Genomic DNA, 22,478 nt, shown 5'->3' with positions numbered 1-22,478 from the left:
TTGCAAACATCCAGATTTTGCTGGACCACATTTTAATGTACTATGAAAAATGAGCTGCACTTGAGCTAACTTTGTGTTGGTGAATCCTATGTACTATTTATTAATTCTCCCAACATGGGTTTGGCACAGTTACTTGGTTATCATATCCCTGCCACAGGCTGGGATGCCGAGACAAAGTCGACATTGGAAAATAGACAAGCCTCTAATTAACTAGACTCTTGCATCTCACTTTGAGAATTTGAAATGATTTCTGTGTGACAGAATTGCAAGTATCAAAGGGGCAAAGAATATTCATTGCTGTTGAGAATTGTGTTGCATGCAAAATAATCAATGTACCCTGACGGCTTGCTGTGCTAATTTAGAACTCTTTCTTTTCTAGTTGTGTCAACATCCACAATCAACAGCATGTGTTGGTGATGTGTGCAACGGCTTTTTACCTGATTGAGAACTACCTGCTCGATGTGGGGCATAAATTTACTGCAGGCATAATACAGGTACTGTTCCAAAGATTAAGCAGGGGAACACTACATCCTAACAGAACATCAAGCACTTACACGCATACCGTTTTGCAGTGTCCACACTGTGTCCGTGATGGGCATCCTGTTGTATGCACACTGTTTTAACAACTACCTGTCTGTCCTGGGCCTTCTCCACTCCCCAACGCTAACCAGAGGAACAACACCTCGTTTTCTGCCTGGCAGTCTACAGCCCTATGGTATGAACAGAGAATTTTTTCATTTCAGGTAATGAGTCCCCTCTCTATTCTTCTGGATCCCTTCTGCTCTTCCCTTCTCCCCTCCTCCTCCCCCCCCCCCCCACCAAAAAAAACACAACATTCAACTGTTACCCTTGTATTTGTTGCAGCAACAAAGCAGATTTTGTCCCTTCCTTCTCAATGCCATTCTGGGGGTTCTTTGGATCAAGTTTGCAGATGACATGACAGTACCTGACTGTGCCAGCAGCTATCATGAATTGCACTACAGAGAAGAGGTGGAAAATCTTGTGGAATAAGTGCAGGAGTAAAACCTGAGTCTTAACATGGATGAGACGAAGGAGATGATTGTGTACTTCAGGGTGATCAGGGATGACCACCCTCCATTAAACATTAACAGATTGGTAGTTGAGAGAGTAGAGGGCATCAAGTTCCTTGTGGAGTCCACTTAGGTAGTGACCTGTAGCCCATTGGATCAGGTAAATCCACAGGACCATATGAGTGGCAGAGAGGATCACTGGGGTCACTATTCCAACAACAACACCACCCCCCCCCCCCCCACCCAAAACCAAATGAACATGATCTACTGGGATTGTTGTTTGAAGAAGGATTCCAAAATCGTTAAGGACCCCTACCGTCCCACACACTGCAATCTTCCAGCTACTCCTGTTGGGAAAGAGTTTCATAAATAGCAGAACCACCACCACCATGCTAAGAAACAACTTCTTCCTATAGGCAGTGAGAATACTGAATGACTGATGAACTGCTCATACAAACACTCTGATAATATTTATTTAATTTTGTATATGTACTGCATCTGTTCTATGTCTCTATGTGCGTTTCCATGTTTTTTGTACCAAGGACCGAAGAAAGTTGTTTCATCAGGTTACCCCCACCATAAATCTTCGTCCGCGAAGCCAAGCCAAAGAAGAAAGACTTGTACAATTGAACGGCATAATAAACTTGAACTAACTTGGTGGTTGTTAGTATAGAATATATTGAGCTTCGTGTGGGTCAGTTAACTAAACATACCATGCTGTGTCTGGTGACTGGGAGGTGATGCAAGAAATTTTAGGCCAGTGAGCCTCTCATCAGTAGAAAGGAAACTTGGAGAGTTCAGGACAGGGTTTATGCACATTTGCAAAGGCATAGTCAAATTAAGATTCCAGATTCTTTTAAAAATAAAAAGAGGTAATGTTACATGAAATTGCATTTAGCCTGCCATAAGGCGTAAAAGATTCATCACCAGCAGAAATTGTCCGTTGCCCATTACAGTCAGAGAAAGAGCAGCAAAAGAAAATTCTATTCAGAGTCACGGAATGTCTCTGGATTCACCTCCAGCACTCCTAAAGCCTCTGTACCAACACAGGCTTCAATCCAAACCACTGGAAACCAAAGCTCCAGATCCAAACTTCCAGTATGATCAGGAGACTTTAACCATCCAAGGCCCCTCAGATGCCCTTCCTGCCTTTGGACCTCTCATGTATCACTGTTCCGATTAAATGGTACCCCTTCAGCCAGTATCAAGCCAGTCTCCAGCAGACCGCAGCCTGGTGTGAGTCCCTTGACCGCAGTCGCCAGCAGCCTGTGTGTGTTCCTCCCTTAAGCCGTCAACAGCCAGTTGTCTATGTGTTCTTCAGCCACAGAGCCCTGCTGTGATCCACCTCCGTGGTCACTGACCCTTAGAGTCATCTCTCCCTCGGTCATGGGGTGATCTCGCCTTTACTGTTCATCTGCCCCAGTCCTCTGCTTCCCTGGAGTTTGCAACCTCTCAAGGCTACTGCTGAACACTGGCGCAGTCATCTTGGGCCCAGACCCAACAGTCAGAAGATTTTAAAATTCAGGCACCCACAACTCTTTGTTTTTTTTAAAAAAATACTTACCCCTGATGCCTCCCCCTAAACTTTCCTCTATTCATTTTGCACAGATGTCCTCTGGTGTTTGCTATTCCTGCCCTGGGAAAAGGCATTGGCTCTTAGAATCTTGTAGACGGCTATTAAGTCTCCTCTCATCCTTTGCTCCAGAGAGAAAAATCCCAGCTCTCCTAACCTTGCCTCATAGGACTTATTTTCCAATCCAGGCAACATCCTGATAAATCTCCTCTGCACCCTCTCCATAGCTTCCTATAATGAGGTGACCAGAACTGAGCACAATTCTAAATACTAAGTGTGATCTCACCTGGATTTGTCAAGTTGCAACATGACCTCTTGAACTCAACCCTCCTATTAATGAAGTCCAACATCCCATAGGCCTTCTTAATAATCCTATCAACCTGTGCGGTGACCTTGAGATAGAAAGAGGATGTACTAGCTGAGAAGGTGGTAAAGAAAGTATTTGTCATGCAGCCTTCTTTGGTCGAAGATAACCATATAACCGTTTACAGCACAGAAACAGGCCATGTCGGCCCTTCAAGTCCGTACCGGTTCACTTGAACAACTCCACTAGCTCCTCCGCAAACACCTGAAGAAGTAGACACGAAAATATGACATTAATTTCTGGTAGCATTGAATTCAGAGTAAAATTATACAGGATCCTGGCTAAAGGGCCTCTCAGTATAGTAAAACTCCATTATCTGGAATTCAAGCAACCAGCAAAAATAAATAAATAGAGAGAAATAGATAAATAAATAGATAGATGAAGAAAGATAGATACATCACAGAAAATAAATATGTAAAAAATAAAGAGTACAAGAGTTGCATTTGCAGCTATGGAAAACTTTGGGTTGGCTGCACATGAAGTATTCTATGCCATTCTGCTTGCTCCATTTATAGGAAGAATGTGGAAGTTTTGCAAATAGTACAGGAGACTTCCCATAATGTTGCTTAGTTTAGAGCAGCCATTCTCAATGGGGGCTATATTGGCTCCACTCCCCCCCCCCCCACCCCCCACCACCTTCAGGGGCCACAGCACATTTAAAGGGGGAGGCACAGACTGAAATCATAATATTTTTGTTTTACACATTTGGTAGGAGAGAAGTATGGAAGAAACCAACTAAACTTGACTGGTTTACAGGAAGGCAGCGTGTAAACTTTGAGCAGAGACCTAAGGGGGCCAATGCCAAAAGAAAATGGTTGGGGATGGCTGGCTTAGAGTATCAGCTATGGAGAGAGGTTGGATAAACTTGAGTTTTCTCTGGAGCGATGGAGGCTGAGTGGAAACCAGATAGAACTTTATAACAGTGTAAGAGGAATTCATGGGGTATGACAGTCAGAATCTATTTTTTCTCCAATTTTTTTTTTTTTTTTAAATCTCAAATTCTCAAGGACATGCATTTAATGAGGGAAGACTCTGGAGAGGTTCCAGAGGATTGGAAGGTCGCAAATGTGGTTTCGCTGTTTAAGAAAGGTGGGAGACAGAAAAAAGGAAACTATAGTCCGACATCAGTGATTGGGAAGATATTAGAGTCGATCCTCAAGAATGAGGTGATGAAATACCTGGAGATGCACGACAGGATAGGTCCAAGTCAGCATGGGTTTTTAAAGGGTAGATCCTGCCTGACTAACCTATTAAGAGTTTTTTGAAGAAATCTCAACTAGGATACACAAAGGAGAGGCTGTGGATATTGTCTATTGTACAAATTAGGAGAATGGGCAAAATTATGGTAGATGAGATTTAACATAGAGAAATGTACAGTTGTAGATTTTGGCAGTGGAAATAAACAGGCAGAAAACTACTTGGATGGGGTAAAAATTCTGACCTCAGATGTGCAAAGGGACCTGGGTGTCCTCATGCAGGGAAACCTAAAAGTTAACGACCAGGTGAAATTGGTAATGAAGAAAGCCAATGCTCTGTTGGCCTTCATTTCAAGAGGAACAGTGTATAAGAATAAAGAGGTGTTTATAAAGCTCTATGGGGCACTGGTGAGACCTCATTTGGAGTACTGTGTGCAGTTTTGGGCCCCCTATCTTAGAAAGGATGTGATGTTGTTGGAGAGGGTGCAGAGGAGATTTACTAGGATGTTTCCCAAAATGTAAGGGCTAACGTATGAATAGCGTTTGGCAGCTCTTGGGTTGTATTCATTGGAGAATAGGAAAATGAGAGGAGATCTCAGAGAGGAATTTGGTATTTTGAAAGGTTTGGATAGGGTGGATGCGGGTAAGATGTTTCCCTTGGTGGGTGAATTGAGGTCAAGGTGTCATAGTCTGAAAATTAGAGATTATCCATATAAAACGGAGATTAGGAAGAACTTTTTTAGCCAGAGGGTCATGGATCTGTGGAGCTCACTGCCGCATACAGCAGTGGAAGCCAGATCACTGGGAGTATTTAAACAAGAAATAAACAAGTATCTCATTAGTGTGAGGGCATCAAAGGATGTCGGGGAAAAGCCAGAAATTGGAACTAGTGTAGAGTAGCTTAGTGTAGATTTACAGAACAGACTCGATGGGCCGAGTGGCCAGCTTCTGTTCCCTTGTCTTGTGAAAACTGTAATGGAGAAATGTGGGAGTGGGGAGTGGAATTGCATGGGGAGTGGAATTGCATGGGGAGTGGTACATGCCTGAACTGGACTGTCAAAGGGAGTGGGGGAAGCAGATTCAACAGTTGAAGTTCGTAGGCCTTTAATTAGACCCACAAATATACAGGAAATGGAGGGACCTGGATCGTGTGCAGGCAGATGAGATTTGGTTTAATTGACATCATGTTCAATGTGGACATCTAAGGATAATGGACCTGTTCCTGTGCTGTGGGGTTCTTGTGTGTTCAGGTTTTATCTCCTGTGATTACATCCTCATTAGGTCCTTATTTACTTGGGCCTAATCATATCCAACCTCTATGGCTGCATGCTTCAGCAGCTGTTGAAATACCTCAATTTTTAAAAACTAATTTCCTTAACATTTGTGTATTTCTCCTTCCACTTCTCTTTTGTAATGAGCTTGTGTGTGGTTTGAACATTAATCACTCATTCATTTCTTGCTGATAACAGTATCGCTGTTTTTTTGCCTTTGGATGACTGCACATTTCTGATGCTAGAATGAAACCTAATTTTGTTATTTTCAAGAATTGGTTGTTGGAAATCCTGAGTACCCTTCCACTTTGGGTCCTTCAGAAATATTTGGTAACAAACCAAAAATTCCACTTTGGATTGAAGTTAAGATAAAATACCACATTTCTCCCGACTTTCTTGTGCATAGAGTTACTTATTAGTGAACCTCGTGCTCTGTTTCTGGGATTTGTACAGGTTTGCATCCTTCTGTTTCTGAATGTGGTTTACAATAATCCTGCATCTTGATTACTTGGCTAACTGAGCTGTTCAAGCAGAATGAAAATGAGCTTAGATGCTTCCATGTGCTCAAATCTCCAGAGAAGGCTGAAAGAGTGATACGAATGTGTTCTGGTAAAAGAATCTCGACAATTCAATCTATCTGTTTCTATCTTCCAAAAAGATTGGTTTCAAGTGGATTTGATTTTTTTTTATTCCTCATGAATAACATTGTTATTGTGAAAGGTAAAATTAAAAATTTCCATGTGACGCTGGTGCTTGATTTTAGATGTGTGGCGTGATGGTGTCTGGCAGCGAGGAATCCACCCCTTCCATCATCTATCACTGTGTTCTGCGTGGGATGGAACGGCTTCTTCTCTCTGAGCAGCTCTCGCGTTTGGATGGAGAGGCACTGGTAAAGCTCAGTGTGGATCGATTGAACATGCACAGTCCACACAGGGCCATGGCTGCCCTGGGGTTGATGCTCACTTGCATGTATACAGGTATGGTACAGAAGAACATTGTTAAATTTTAAATTTAGCTGAACAGCATAGTAGCAGGCCCTTTTGGCCCATGAGCCCGTACCACCCAATTAACCTACAACCCCTGTATCTTTTGAACGGTGAGAGAAAACTGGAGCACCTGGAGGAAACCCATGCAGACATGGGGAAAATGTACAAATTCCTTACAGACACTGCCAGATTCAAACCCTGTCCTGGTCACTGGCTCAATGTGCCATCCCTAATTAAAAGATAAATAAATGACTAATAGTCTTGAAAGAAATTTTTTGGGGGGTAAAAGCTGTTTCTTTTTGTACTTTATACCAGCATTTCTCAACCTTTTTATTGGCTATGCCACCTCCGCCCCCCCCCCCCCCCCCACTACTTCCGACTCTGCTTAGAGTTTTTGAGGCCCCTTCCCTGTGAACCCATCAATTTTTGATGTCTTTCGTACTTCTACCCTTCTTCTTTCTTTGGCTTGGCTTCGCGGACGAAGATTTATGGAGGGGGTAAACCACATAAAAAACATAAAACATATCTATGTTACGTGAGGTAAAAAGGAAACAAGGCCTCAGGGCTTGGGTTCCCCATTGAGAAAGGCTGGTTTACACAGTGATTAGAGAGGATGTTGAGAACTCATTGAGCATAGAGGGTTGTCAATCGACTTAATGCTTGCAACCTCAGAATGTTTAGAAATCTCAAAATGTAAAAGAAAATCCAGCATAAAGTGTCATAATTTAGTACAGGGGTGTCAAACTCAAATTAATAGAGGGCCAAAATTAAAAACTTGGACTAAGTCGTGGGCCAAACTAAGTATTTATTGAAAATTTTCAACAACATCTGCATGTTTTCTCTTCTTTCAACATATGTAATGTTAAACTTTTTCTTATTAAAATAATTGTTTAATAATAGTTTTGGTTAAAATCTTTCCAGAAGAAGCATTAACAAATGAGAAATAAAATATTCAATCAATAATATTTCTCTATCGCCTTTAAGCTCCTTTTAAATGTATTTTTTTCCACAAGCCAACAAGTCAAAAAAATAACAACTTGCTTCAATGACAAACAGGTTTGTCTTTTAAAATGATGAACATATAGTCTCCCTCCCACCTGTCTTGAAAGGTCCTGTTTTCTGTCTTTCGTTTGGCCATTTTTCGTAAGGGATTTATTACATGTGAGTTAGGCGACAGGTCGCAGATGCTAATAAAAGTAAAGAGAGGAGGTGGGGGCGATTAGCGGGCTGACGGGCCGGCGCCAACGCATTTGCAAAGCGTTCTGGGATTTGTAGTGTTAGCTGTGCATGCACTATACTGGCACGGTGGCCAGCGGGCCAGCTCTAATACATATTTGATATGATCTTGCGGGCCAAATATAATTATATCACGGGCCAAATTTGGCCCGCGGGCCTGTGCCGCCCAATTAACCCACAGCCCGGGTATGTTTAAACAGTGGGTGGAAACAAAGCTCTCAGAGGAAACTCATGCAGACACAGGGAGAACATACAAACTCCTTACAGACAGTCCCAGATTCGAACCCCAGTCCCAATCTCTGGCTAACAGTGCTGCCTCAATTAAATATTGACCTGTGTATATATCGCTGGTGCTAAAAAAAATTTTGTACTTGAAACAGGCAAAGAAAAGAACAGCCCTGGTCGAAGTTCAGAAGTTGACCCCACAGCTCCTGATAGCGAGTCCGTTATTGTGGCGATGGAGCGGGTTTCTGTCCTCTTTGACAGGTGGGAACATCGTGCCTGTTTTAACTCTTGGACGAAGCCAGCATGTCCCCTTCCCCTCTGCGTTATCCTTTCATTATCCAATCAATAATTATTGGGGAATTTCCCAAACCTGCTTCATCAAGGTTTTGGCAAAATCTAATTTGACATTGCAATAAGTCGTAACATTGTAATGGTTGGATGTTACTTTTTAGACTTGATTTCTGACTGATGTTTAATCCTCCATGGAGTCATTGATTCCTTTCTGTAATGTTCAACTAAACATTATACCCTGTACATTCCCACTTTGAGGAGCAAGGAATGTATTGCTGCTTCCACATTGAAGTGGGGTGATTGCATTGGAGAACAATTTTTTTCAAAAGGTTTGCTTCCTGAAACAAAATTGGGGGTTATGATAGACAACTTCAACTTGAACAAAGATAATTTCAGATTTGCTGAATCACATTGGAAGTTGAAGAAACATTAAATTAACCTTTATTGAATTTAGTATTTTTAATCCCATAATGATGTTATCACATTGCATTAGTTCAACTGACCTGATTTTGCCACTGATTTTCATTTGTACTCATCATCTGATGCCTCTCATATCAGTCACCAACAATAGTCGGCCAGCATTGATGGATTCCAGTTGCCCTGATTCCGCTTTTCGTGGTTGTAATGTCCTGATGAAACCTTTCACCATGTTCATCACTGACGGCACCAAGATCAGCGGGGAAGACGTCCAAGTGCAAATGCAGAAAATGAATTTTCAATGACCTGTTGCACTTTATGGCTTTGTATGATTGGAAGTAGACTTAAAATATGACAGGATATCACAAAAATAGGTTATATCTAAAAATAAAACTGTGTTTGACAAGAAATTTAAAGCAATGTTCGTGATCAGCAGTGCAAAGTGTTCAGGAAGCAAACTCTTCATTGTCCAGTGTTATTTGTCCAGTTTATAGCTGGTTTTCAAGTGCGTGTAGACTGTGGGAATGAAGTAGTTCCGCCGTGGTAGTCCACTCTCTAATTTGCACTTCTTTCTGAATGCCATTCTGGGGGTTCTTTGGATCTCACCCGGGTTTTTTTTTGGTATAGATTGTATAGGTGAGCTGAGTAAACATAACATGCTGTGTCTAGCTACTGGGTGTCTGATGTGACAAGATGGATTTTGAACAGTTGACAACACAGAAGAGATCTCTGGACTGAATGGAACATTCATCAGAGAAAAAAAATAGCAGTGTTCTGTCAGGGGTAGAGACTCTTTCATAGTGGGAACTGAGGCACTTGGTACCAAAATCAGTGAATATGAAAATTATGATGGAAAAGTGTGAAGACTTGTGCTATGATTCTCCCACTTATAATAACCCCTGGAAGCAGACACAAGTCATTTTGTATTGATTGAAATACATCACTGTTCAGAATGATGTTTAATTGCTGAAAGGAATAAAGGCCTAAAGTGTTCAAATGCTTTTTGTTTAACAAGTGTTTCTGAACTCAGATGATAAAGCTGCAGCTTTGCATTAAGCAATTTTGTATCTTCTCTCCCATGTGCCACTTATCACACACACTTGTGAATACCAGGCAATCAAGTTTTATTTTTAAAAGGTACATTTTTCCACAAGTTCTGTTTTGTTTCTAGTTCTGGATTGGAGTTGTTGAGCACCTGGCAGGTGAAATTGAAGTATGCATTGGCATATCAGGCTCTGGTGCCCACAGGCAGTGACAGTGTCTGTCATCAATGGTCTCTGCCAATTGCCATTGAAAGTCAAAAAACAGAAAAGGGCCCTTTGGCCCATCATTCATTCTGACCATTGTGCTTATTGTAAGGTAAAACATCATGAGATGGGAATGTGTAGGGAGTTACCCTGTACAGGGCAGTAACAAGAAGGGGAGGTGTCCTTGTACTCCTGTTAGGTAAAACATCATGAGATGGGACCGGAGAAGGAGTCACCCAGTACTAAGGAGTAACAGAATGCATCCTTGTACTTACAAGATAAGAGAGACATTGATGGATTGAGAGGCAGGAAGCTAGCAGGGAAAGGATAGCAACAGTTTTAGTCATTGGACAAGTAATGATATGATGATGTTCTAAGCACGTATCCAAGGGTATAAAAAATCACCATTTTGCTGATAACGGCAGAATGCATTCTCCGACTAACTTTGTTAGTCGCAAGTGTTACAATCTGGTAATAAAGAACAAAGAACCCTGATTTCGACTCAGCCTGGTGTTTGTCTCACTCATTCATGAACAAAGCAGACCTAACATTATCTGTACTACTCCCATGAAGCTGCATTTGCTTGATACCCTATTGTGCCTTGCATTGAAAGTGCTTATCTAGATGCTTAAGTGTTGTGAGAGTATCTGCCTCCACTACACTTCTGATAGCACATCCCAGACCCCATCCTCTCTCTGTGTGGGGTGGTGGACAGCCCTTCTTTGCACACAAAATCATTGAGGACCCCTTTCATGCTTCACACAGTATCCATCAGCTTCTCCCGCCGGGAAAGAGATCCAGGAGGATCAGAGCCAGCGCCACCAGGCTGAGAAACAGCTTCTTCCCACAGGCAGTGAGAACGCTGAACGACCAAAGGAACTGCTCACACTAACCGTTCGAGACCCTCATATTCATGAAACATTATTTATTGATTTGTATAGATGAAATATTAGTCCTGCATATGTATTGTTTATATGTGTGTTATGTCTGCATGTTTTGGACCGAGGACCGGAGAACTCTGTTTCATCGGATTGTACCTGTGCAATCAGATGACAATAAACTGGACTTGACTCAGATCAGCTCTCATCTTGCGGCTTGCCCTCTTGATGTAGACACCCAAGGGAAGAATTTTGTCAGTTTGCCCCTCAGCTGCCTCTGCTCCAGCCTTTCTATTCAACCAATCCAGGCAACATTCCAGCAAATTACCGGCATCCAGTCCAGTGAAATAGCAAGCTTCATAATGTTGCAACCAGTTCTGTACTGAATGCTCCAGGTGGGGGTGAACCCATGTTTTATACATGATGTGCCCTGCTCTTGTATTCCAGGGCATGTATCCATATGCCTTCACCACCATATCTACCTGTGCTAGGTTAACTGCCCCAAATCTGAAAGAGTATATACAATTTCATGAAGGTAGACAAATCTCCTAAGTCTATTTATATGTACTCAATGTCACGGTGAGAAGTTAGAGAGGAAATTCCAGGTTCCTTGGCTGAGATTTTTGAGATGTCATTAAGGACAGGTGAGATGCCAAAAATTGGAGGGTGGAAAATCTTGTGCAGTGTCACATTTTGGGAGGTCTAACTTGGGTAGGACCTACATGGTGAATGGTAGAAATCTAGGGAGTGTTGTAGAGCAGAGGGATCTGGGGATACAGGTATATATTACCTTTGAAAGTGACATCACAGATGGATAGGGTGGTCAAAAAGGCTTTCAGCACAGTGGTCTTCAGCAGTCAGAGTATTATGTAGAAGTTGCGAGGTCGTGTTGCAGTTGTATAAGACATTGATGAGGCCCATTTGGAGTAATGTGTTCAGTTTTGGTCACCGTGCTACAGGACAGATGTCAAACTGGAGAGGGTGCAGAGATGATTCACGATGATGTTGCCAGGACTCGGGCCTGAGCTATTTGGAGAGGTTGATCAGGCTGGGGCTTTATTCCTTGGCGCAGGAGAGGAGTAGATTGGGTAAATGAACAGAGTCTTTAACCCAGAGGATGTGCATTTAAGATGAGGGGGAGAGATTTAACAGGAACCTGATGAGTAACCTTTTTGGTACACAAAGGGAATGGTGAATATGTGGAATGGGCTGCTGGAGGCAAATACAATTGCAAAGTTTAAGGAAAAAAATTAGGTAAATACATGTATCGGATATGTTTATAGAGATATGGACTAAACGCAGGGAGGTGTGACGAGTGTGGTTGGAATATTTTGTTTGGCGTGTGCAAGTTGGCCAAGGGCCCATTTCCATGCTGCATGACTCAATGAACCAGCAGTCGGACACAAATGTTCATAAATTAAATTAAGCTTTTTTTTAAAAAATGCTTTAGCTGGTGATTTGAGAACAATCCTATGGGTCCATTTTTCTTGTAGCTTTGCTGCACTGAAGGCACCAGGTGCTTGCAGAATATTTCAGAATAATTTGCTTTGACTTTATGTGTGTCACTTGTAACTCTTTTGAAATCAACCATGTTTCTTTGTTGATTAGAATCCGACGAGGTTTCCCTTGTGAGGCGCGGGTGGTGGCACGGATCCTGCCACAGTTCCTCGATGACTTCTTTCCACCTCAAGATGTGATGAACAAGGTGATTGGGGAATTTATTTCCAATCAGCAGCCCTACCCTCAGTTTATGGCCACGGTCGTTTACAAGGTATGTTACCATTTCCTAATGCATATGGAGGTTGGAGTACTGAAACCAGTCACCTTGCTCAACTTTAGCCTGTGCCAGTGTTTTGCCACAGAAGCCTCCACCCAGGTTAACGTAATTTACTAACATATCCTGTTTCTTTGTTTTTGTTCCTTTGTGTCCTTATCTAATTTCCCTTAAAGCGACATGTTGATTATGAACAAGGCTTTAACAGGGCAGCTGATTGTAAAATAAATGAGTGAATCACAGATCGAAAACCTGAACCTGAGACCATACAATTAAGAATTAAGGTCTATTGCAAAATGAAAACTCAAAAGCGGGCAATTATTTTGCTCTCAAAACACAGTAAACGCAGGAGGAACTGAGCATATCTCGCAGCATCCATAGGAGATAAAGATATATAACTGATGTTTCAGGCCTGAGCCCTTTTTCAGGGTATAGAATAAAGACTGAGAAAGGTGAAAGAATAGGAGGGGAAGGAGTTCAGATCAACAGACAAAAGGTCTTAATTGGGGATGATAGGGAAGGTGAGAATTGATTTTGGCTCTGAAAAGAGAAAGAAAACAAGAGGAAAGAGACTGGGACGAAGATGGGGGTGGGGTGGTTTTACAAAAACCAGAAAAGTCAATGTTAATGCCATCTGGATGGAGGGTTCCCAGACAGAAAATGAGGTGTAGTTCCTCCATTTTGAGGGTGGTTTCAGTCTGGCTTGGCAGTGCATGAGACCATGGACAGACATGTCAAGAAGGAAATGAAATGGGGAATTAAAATGAGAGGCCGGCACTGGGAGATCCATGCTATTACGTGGAAAGAGCCGAGTTGCTCAACAAAGCGATCTCCCAGTTTGCATCCACTCTCTCCGACATACAGGAGATCGCATCCTTGTTTTACCAGGATTTTATTTTGTTCTACCGAAATAATATCTAAAGAAAGAAGTTGGGAGGGATTAAGGGGACTAAGATATGACCTTGGCAAGTAGGACAAATAAGAATCTTGAATTTTTTTTTTAATACACTGGAAGAAAGAAGAGGCTATTGAAGAGTAGGTCTTCTCAGGAACCAAAGGAATAATCTGTGTTAATCCAAGGGATATGAGAGGGCAGAAATGGATATTTCTCGCCTGGCAAAATATAAAGGCTGGAGAATTAAGGGAGGTCTATGATAATTTTCTGGAGCTTGTCTGCATTGGAAAGAAAGTGTTAGAAACACGACTTGACAGGATCTATCCCAAGAAACTGAAGGAAGCAAAGGGGAAGGTGACTAGGGCTTTGACGATATTTGCATATTTAGTAGCTATGGGTTAGATAACAGAAAACTGGAGCATAATAGAGATAGGCCCGGAAGATACAGGCCATTGAGCCTTGTGTCAGTAGTATGGAAGTTGAGGGAGAAGATTCAGAGGAACTGGATTTATGTGCACTTGGAAATCCAGAGAATGAGTCGGAGAAACGGCATGGTTTTTCTGCATGGGAGAACGTCTCTCAAATCTGAGATTTTTGAGGAAGTAACTAAGAAAATTGATCAAGACAGGCAAAGATCTGTCTTATATATGCTTCAGTAAAGCTTTTGACAAGATCTTGCATGTAGGCTGGTTTAGGCACAAGGTTTCTGAAGTATGTTGGAAAACTGGATGCAGAGGGGGCATGGGAGCTAGAGTGTAATAGTGGATGTTTTTTTTTCCTCAACTCTAGGGTGAGGGTTACCCTCAGTCAGTACCAAATTGTATACTGCAGGGAATCGTGCTGAGAGCCTTAGTTGATATAAAGTGAATGATTTGATTAGTAAGTTTGCAGATGATACAAATATTAGTGGAGTTCCAGATGGCTAAGAAGGTTGTCTTGGGAAAAATGGGGCATAGGTGAATTGGAAACTTGGGCACATGCATGAGGTAGTGATTTTGGGCTATCAAATTCTGGCAGGACATTGAGACAGGAATCTGGGTTGTGTGTCCATAACTTCCTGAAGATGGAGACATGGGTGGATAGGGCAGTGGGGAAAGCATTTGGTATGCTTGGCTTCATTGGTAAAGGCAATGAAGGTAAAAGTTGGAATGTTGAATTGCAACAAATATTTTTAGACAGCACTTAAAATATTATGAACAGTTGTGTTCAGAAGAATGTGGTAGCAATGGAGAGAGTACAGAAGTGATTCACTTGGGATATACTTGAAAAGGAGGCCTTGGCAATAGTGATTGGATAGGTTGAGTTTATTTGTACTGGAACATAGACTGAGGGGGTGAAATTTTAGGTTTATAAAATTATGGGGCATTGATATGAATCTTTTTCCCAGGGCAGGGGAGTCTTGAACAAGAGGCCATGTTTAAGGTGAGAATGAAGACATTTAATGGAGATCTGGGAGGTACATTTTGGGTTGGTGGGAATATGGAATGAACTGGCAGAGGAAGTGGTAGAGGCTCTTACAATGCAGTATTTAAAATGCATTTGGATAGTTAGAGCCTAATGCAGGCAAATAGGATGAGTGCAGACAGGTATCATGGATAAGGTGGGTCGAAGAGGCCTATTTCTGTGCTGTACAATCCTGTGACTGAGTGGTTCTGTATGTTCCTTTCTCTGCAGGTTTTTCAGACCTTGCATAATACTGGACAGTCTTCCATGGTGAGAGACTGGGTAATGTTATCACTTTCAAACTTCACACAGAGAACTCCGATAGCAATGGCCATGTGGAGCCTGTCCTGTTTCTTTGTCAGTGCATCAACCAGCGCATGGATTTCAGCTCTGTATCCTTACTAACTTGGAGGATCAAAAATACAAGGAAACTTCAACTGAAAGTCCCTTGGATTGCAATTGACCCAAGCTCTGGAATTGTTCATGATATGGGGCTTCCAGAACATAGAACATTCCAGCACAACACAGGCCCTTCAGCCCACAACATGGTGAACTGACTCCACAACAATTAAATCCTTCCCTGCCTAGTTTTCTTGATTAGCCAGGGTATCAAAGATTATGGGGAGGCTGGGCAGTGGGGCTGAGTGGGGAAAATGGATCAGTTCATGATTAAATGGAGGGGCGGACTCTGGGTTGACTGGCCTATTTCTGCTTCAATGTCTTGTGGTCTCTCACCCATCACCCTGTATTTTTCTTCCATCCATAAGTGAGAATAATGATGGATTCCAGTAATGTCATATGACAGCAGAACTACTTTTAAAAAAAAAGTGCATTTGGATTATGACCATGAGACAAAGGAGCAGAAATAGGCCTTTCAACTGAATCTGAAGGGCTCAATTGAAATGCAAGCCCTCAACTTTTAATTTTAATTACTGACTAAATTGTGATATTTTCCATTCTTTAGTCTCTGATCCACCCAACAGGGATAAATACAAAAGCTTATTGAATGGATATATTGGGAAGGTGGAATGTCCCCCACCTGAATTAGTTGATGCAGAAAATGCTAAATTTTCATGGGAGTTTGTAAGTTGGTGCAGGAACATGTAATTGGAGTGAATTGAGGCATAGAAAAGTATTAGATTCCATGTTGGTTCTATGCTTCTGGAGTTGTTGCAAGCATGTGCATGGATGATGTTTCTCTCCTGGAGAGGACACTGGTGAGTGTTATGCAAGGGAAATATAACATTAGCCAGATAAGATCTTTTCTGCAGGACAAATTAGGTCCAGCCATGGCCCTGCCAGAGAGCAGCGACTTAGAGACCATGATTCGAAGGGAAAACACATGCAAGTTCATTTCGGCAATGTATCTCCTGTTCCAAGCCTTCACAAATCAAGACAGAGTTGGGAGTTAGACTTGGGAAGAGAGATTGATGACCTGTGTCGGACCAGCATGACCTGCAGTTATCAATGCACGGTACAGGCCGGTGCAGTACAATTTTCTGCACCAGCTGTACGTGACACCACAAAAATTGACCAGATCTATACCAGAATTATTAGATCAATGTTTCAGATGTGGTGTTGAGACAGGAACCTTTGTGCACACAACCTGGACATGGACCAAGGTGAGGCCCAGGTCAAGTCCCAGGAAAAATTATAGACAAAGAATTTTCACATGAACTTAAGCTGTTCCTGTTGGGAAATATAATGGACATAAGACTTACAATGAAGCTGTGTAAATTCCAAATTCATTTCGTAATGATCGCATTGGCAGTGGCCAGGAAGTGCATAGCAGTTACCTGGAAATCTGACTCCTGCCTGAGCATTGAGCGCTGGAACAAGGAAATGCAAAGTTGTGTTCCCCTGGAGAAGATCACTTATAACTTGAGGAAAAAATATGATACTCTCACAAAAATTTGGCAACTATACTTAAATTCCATAGAAGCACGACTATAGGTGGACTATAGAGTCTCACCGCCCTGCCTTTTCCATCTAATCCTCAACCGCTGGGGGTGGGGGAGGGGGGGGGTCCATCTCATCCCAGCCAGGCAAAGTCAAGAAAAGAAAGCAGTCTGAGCTCTGACCACCATACCATGACAAACCCACAAAATTCTGATATGTTTCACGCCTATGTGGTGACTGTCTCTAGTGACCTGTGTGATTGTAGTTAAACATTAAGTGTTAAATATCGAGGGTGCAGGGGGAGAGGGAAGGGGATGGAAAGAGCTTGAACCCTGCAGAAATCTGTATAGAATTGACAGTGGTAAACTGTATTTACAGCTGAATTTGAAAACTATTTGAGTTCAAGTTTGAAAATCATAAATAAAATATAAAAAAAGAAAGATAACATTGGAATATTACCTTTCTCTAACCTTTTTTTTCCTAAATTTGTGGATTGATATATTTTGCATCTAAAAGAAGGGCTATGGTTTAGTGATGTGCCTGGCAATCAAGACAATACTTGTTAAGTACTAGAGCATTCGTCTGGAAATGTGTGGAATATTTCATCTCACAAGGGTAAAGCTTAACCCTTGTGCTTCAGAGATGTAGAGGATTATGGTACCAGGGAGGTCAGATTTATGCCCTTTTGATCTTCACAAAGTATTTGAAGCCCACTAAAATGCAAGGAATATACATGTGGAGAATGTAAATGTTGAGAAATTGAGGTGAGTTTTTTTTTAAAGATTAAAGTGAGAACCCTAATTGGTTTGATGCTGTTTAATTTGGAATAGAAGTAACTCAGACATTCCTGAATAGGTGGCAATGTGCTGTGAAATTTTCTTAACTCCTTGCCAGCCTCCCCCATATCATCAGCCGAATGGGTAAATCTGAACAAGTGGACGTGAACCTTTTCTGCTTGCTGGCCATGGATTTCTACAGGAAGCAGATTGATGAAGAGCTGGATCGCCGCGCCTTCCAGTCGGTGTTTGAAATGGTGGCAACTCCCGGCAGTCCATATCATCAGCTCTTGTCCTGCCTGAGAAACATTCACCAGGTGACTCAGTTCTGATTGTCAGTGTCAGCTGAGTTGGCCACATGGGGAGAACTTCTCAAACGCAATGGGACGAAGAGCGGGCAGGTCGCCAGAGTTCACTTGCAACAAACTCAGTATTCTTAAGTCTCTCTCCCAGCATGTTCCTTCCAAATGTTCCGACTATCCAGCTACTTGTTGTCATGTGGTTGTATGGCGAATTTAGTGCATATAATCACAAAACTTTAATCTTCTCAGGATGTAATATGTGGTAATACAAGTAAAATTTGTCTTTTAACCTAAGATTTATATATCATGTAAAATATGTATGATTGTAAAACTTGTGCTGCATGAATTTATCCCATAATTTGCAATGAACAAAGCCACTATGTTGAATGTCCTCTCTCTCTGTCTGTCTTTGGCTGTGGATGGGGGTCTGAATCTGGTTTAAAACAGGTGTGACTGCGATGTGTGAGCGAATATTTATTTTGATTTGGTTTAATGCACCATTGATTTCAGTTTCCATCAAACAGCATTTGATTTCTTTCATGAAATAGTGTCTCTATGTACTATATTAAAAAGAAGAAAATATATTTATTATTAGCTGTGAAGTTAAAGACATATCATGATCTGGTATTCAGGTCTTATTTGAGAAAGCAAAATGAACCAATTCTATCAAGGTGACATATTCCATGAAAAATGAAATGTAGTGTATGTGAATTTGGTATGAGGTTAAACATTAAAGCAGATCAGTTTATAACTATACAAGTCCTTGATCAAATGACTCATGTCCTATATCTGAATTTTTTTTTTCCAAATCGGAGAAATGAAGTGCAGTCAGGCAAGGTAAGATTAGATTGATCGTGCACCTTGATTTAAATTATTGCGTGATTATATAATTCCATTTTTGTTGTGTTGAAATGTTAAAACAGAATCAGCCATAGAAATGCTTCAAATAAAGCAATAATCTTGTTTTATAAATGGGATTTGTAGTGCCATTGCTATCCAAATAGGATATTCCCATGTTTTGTTGAGGTGTATGTGTGCGACTACATCTTCCCAACTCTTCTTCCGCATGTCGTCTTCTGGAGTAGACACTCGCTTGGTTGTACATGATGAGATTGAATGAAATGGCAGGGCCACCAGGTTCTTTTTTGAGTAAAATACATTTAACCTACTAGATGTTCAGGGGCAGGGAGGGGAAGAAGCTTGAGTTTTTATTGTAGTTTCTCGATTTAATGCTGTACAATCTTGTGCTTCTCTCATGTTCTGGCAGTGTGGCTTAAATATTGGCAACAACAGTATCGAACAACCTTACAACTCAGCCGATGGAATAAGTTCTTATCATACAGTGGAGAATTACTTAATATTGTAACAACTTGCTGACATTGGATGACATTGAGTCAGTGTCCAATGTTAGACTGTGTCTCTACTGTTTTTTTTCCCTCTCAATTTATATAGCTCTTGTGTAAAGGCTGAACAGACTGTCAATAGTAACACAGGTATAGTGGAGCTGCTTTAAAATTCCACACAGTCTGACAAATGTTGATGCAATGGCTATGACGGACACACAGCTGGAGCCCTTGTATTAAGTGTTAGTCCTCATAGTACAATTAAAACCTGGCTAAAATGTTGCATTTTAATTCTAAATGACTTAATTTGCACTTTGAAAAATAAAAGGACTTATTGAAACATAACCTCTAATATGTGACCTTTTGTATTGTGACCTGAACTGAGGAATAAAAGAAATAAAGCATCTTTAATGATTATAGAATTGCGAAATTATGGAATGGAGCTCAAATAGAGCACAAAAATCAAATGGGCCTTTTCTTGGTGCTTTCAACCTCACTTAAAATATAGTTTATTTTACTGATACTTGCCACTGCATCAGTAATTTTAATTGTTTTCCTAAATAGGTGAGCTTGTTTGTAGTGTGAAATAGAGATGTGTATACCAGATTTCTGCAAAACGCCTTCAGAAAATTAACGCCACATACACTCATGTTATCATCTAGGTTTATGGACCAATTTTTCGGGCTAAATTTGTGGCGAGTCTACTTTTACACGGAAAGTATCTACGTCGTTCATGGCGTCGAGAGCTCGGATGGCTGGGACCAGATGTTAAGTCTGCGTTCAGGGCATCGGCAGCACAGATGGGTGGGCGGGGTCTAGGAGAGAGTCTGTGGCTAGGGAGTCAGGAACTTTGGTGGGTGAGGGGTCGGGCATCAGGAGCTTGGATGGGTGGGCGGTCGGGCAAAAAAAAGAGAAGGGGGGGTTTGTCTTTTACACAGGATCGACTATTACATGAGTATATATAATGCTGGTTTGTCTCTGAGTGGATAACGCTGACCTACGTTTACTGTCTATCCACCTCATAATTTTAAATACCTCTATCAAATCTCACTCATTCTTCTACCCTCCAGGGAATAAAGTCCTAACCTGTTAAACCTTTCCTTGGAACTGTTTTCCTGAAGTCCGAGCAATATCCTAGTGAATTTTCTCTTTCCCTGTCGTTAGGTGATCACAACTGCACACAAGACTCCAATTTTGGCTTCACCGTAAACTCCACACTTTGAAACTCAGTACTTTGATATATGAAGGCCAATATGACAAAAACTCTCTTGACAACTCTATCCACCTGTGACAGCACTTTCCCAGTTCCCTCTGTTCTACCGCACTCCTCAGTGCCCGACCATTCACCGTCTTTTCATGGTTTGTCCTTCAAAACGCAACACCTCACAGTTGTTCATGTTAAATTCCATCTGCTGTTTATTCCAGCTGGTCCAGATCCCTCTGCAAGCTTTGAAAACCTTCCTTGCTGTCCACAACGCTTCTGATCTGAGTATTGTCTGCAAACTTGCTGATCCAATCACCACATTGTTGTCCAGATTGTGGATCTAGATGACAAGCTACGCTGGTCACAGCACCAATCCCTGCAGCACACCACTAGGCACAGGCCTCCAGTCTGAGAAGCTATTGTCCACGGCCACTCACTGGCTTCTCCCACAAAGCCAATGTTTTTGAATGTTTTAATATGAGATTTCACATCCAAAGTACAGAGGATAGATGTTAAAATTCTCAAAGATACACTACACTTAAAATCACCAATGCCTGAAGAGGACGCACAAAATCAGTGAACCGGTCCGGACTTGAAAGGCCAACATGGCCTGTTTCCGCTCCGTAAATGGTTATATGGTTATATAATTGTCTGAAGAGGCGGGAAAGCAGCATTTCACCCTGATCTTATTAGTGGTTTACAAGTTTGTTCGTTCTTGCTGCACGTCATTATTCCATTGGTTCTGTGAAATCACAATCGAATGCACAATCTACTTGCAGCTTTTTGGAAACTCACTCAATGGCATGTTCAATTAACCAGCATTGAGGAGGTGACTTGAGCTAACGTCAAGAGTTTTTTTTTTAAACATAATTAACCAAATAACACACAAACATTTCCCTCTTAAATATACACAGTGGCATTTTCTCCCCATTTTCCCCCCTTCCCTCCCTCCTTCCCACCTCCCTCCCCACCCACTCAACATTCAACATATATGATACATTAAACAATGTCATCACACAATGAAAATAAATAAGAAAATTGTGTCATCTACTTTTACACACTGGGTCAGTTCATTTTGTCTGCTCATTTTAGGGGGTAGAGGTCCGCGGTAGGCCCTCTCTGTTGTATTCCATGTACAGTTCCCAAATTTGTTCGAATACTGTGACGTTATTTTTTAAATTATATGTTATTTTTTTCCAATGGAATACATTTATTCATTTCAATGTACCATTGCTGTACTCTCAGGTACTCTTCTGATTTCCAGGTTGACCTTATACATTTTTTTGCGACAGCTAAGGCTATCATAATAAATCTTTTTTGTGCTTCATCCAAATCGAGGCCAAATTCTTTACTTCTTATATTACTTAGAAGGAAGATCTCTGGATTTCTTGGTTTGTTGCTTTTTGTGATTTTATTTAATACCTGGTTTAGATCTTCCCAAAACTTTTCCACTTTCTCACATTCCCAAATTGCATGTTCTGTTGTTCCCATTTCCTTCTTACAGCGAAAACATCTGTCTGATACTGTTGGGTCCCATGTATTTAACTTTTGGGGCGTGGTGTATAGCCTGTGTAACCAATTATATTGTATCATGCGTAACCTCGTGCTTATTGTATTTCTCATAGTTCCAGAGCATAGTTTTTCCCATATTTCATTCTTTATGTTTAGATCTTGTTCCCACTTTTGTTTGGGTTTACAGCTTATTTCATCGTTCTCTTTCTCTTGCAGTTTGATGTACATGTTTGTTATAAATCTTTAAATTATCATTGTGTCTGTAATCACATATTCAAAATTGCTTCCTTCTGGTAACCTCAGTCTGCTTCCCAATTTGTCCTTTAAGTAGGTTTTCAGTTGGTGGTATGCAAACATTGTACTGTGAGTTATACCATATTTTGTACTTCATTAATAGTTTATTTCCCAAAAAAACAATTTTCTATCCTTTTAATCCCTTTTCTCTCCCATTCTCTAAAGGAGAGATTATCTATTGTGAAAGGGATTAGTTGATTTTGCGTCAATATTAGTTTTGGTAGTTGGTAATTTGCTTTTTCCTTTCTACATGAATCTTCTTCCAAATGTTGAGCAGGTGGTGCAGTACTAGTGAACTTCTACGTTGCACCAGTTTTTCAT

General features: G+C 41.3%; 1 protein-coding gene across 2 annotated transcripts in view; it reads left to right on the top strand.

Annotated features, from left to right (window-relative positions):
* Positions 1-19,492, top strand: part of htt (huntingtin) — a 306,184-nt gene extending 286,692 nt beyond the window's left edge. For both annotated transcript variants that reach the window (XM_069941879.1, XM_069941874.1), the window contains exons 61-66: positions 380-494; positions 6,199-6,412; positions 8,038-8,143; positions 12,324-12,486; positions 15,059-15,219; positions 17,621-19,492. In XM_069941879.1, coding sequence (XP_069797980.1) covers positions 380-494; positions 6,199-6,412; positions 8,038-8,143; positions 12,324-12,486; positions 15,059-15,219; positions 17,621-17,834 — 973 coding nt within the window. In that variant the 3' untranslated portion in view covers positions 17,835-19,492. The remainder of the gene's footprint in view (positions 1-379; positions 495-6,198; positions 6,413-8,037; positions 8,144-12,323; positions 12,487-15,058; positions 15,220-17,620) is intronic.
* Positions 19,493-22,478: the final 2,986 nt, after the last annotated feature.

This window comes from Narcine bancroftii, chromosome 1 (genome assembly GCF_036971445.1).
Source record: "Narcine bancroftii isolate sNarBan1 chromosome 1, sNarBan1.hap1, whole genome shotgun sequence".
Lineage (NCBI taxonomy): Eukaryota > Metazoa > Chordata > Chondrichthyes > Torpediniformes > Narcinidae > Narcine > Narcine bancroftii.
Note: the sequence above shows the minus strand (reverse complement) of the source record. Positions and strands in the feature narration are given on the sequence as shown.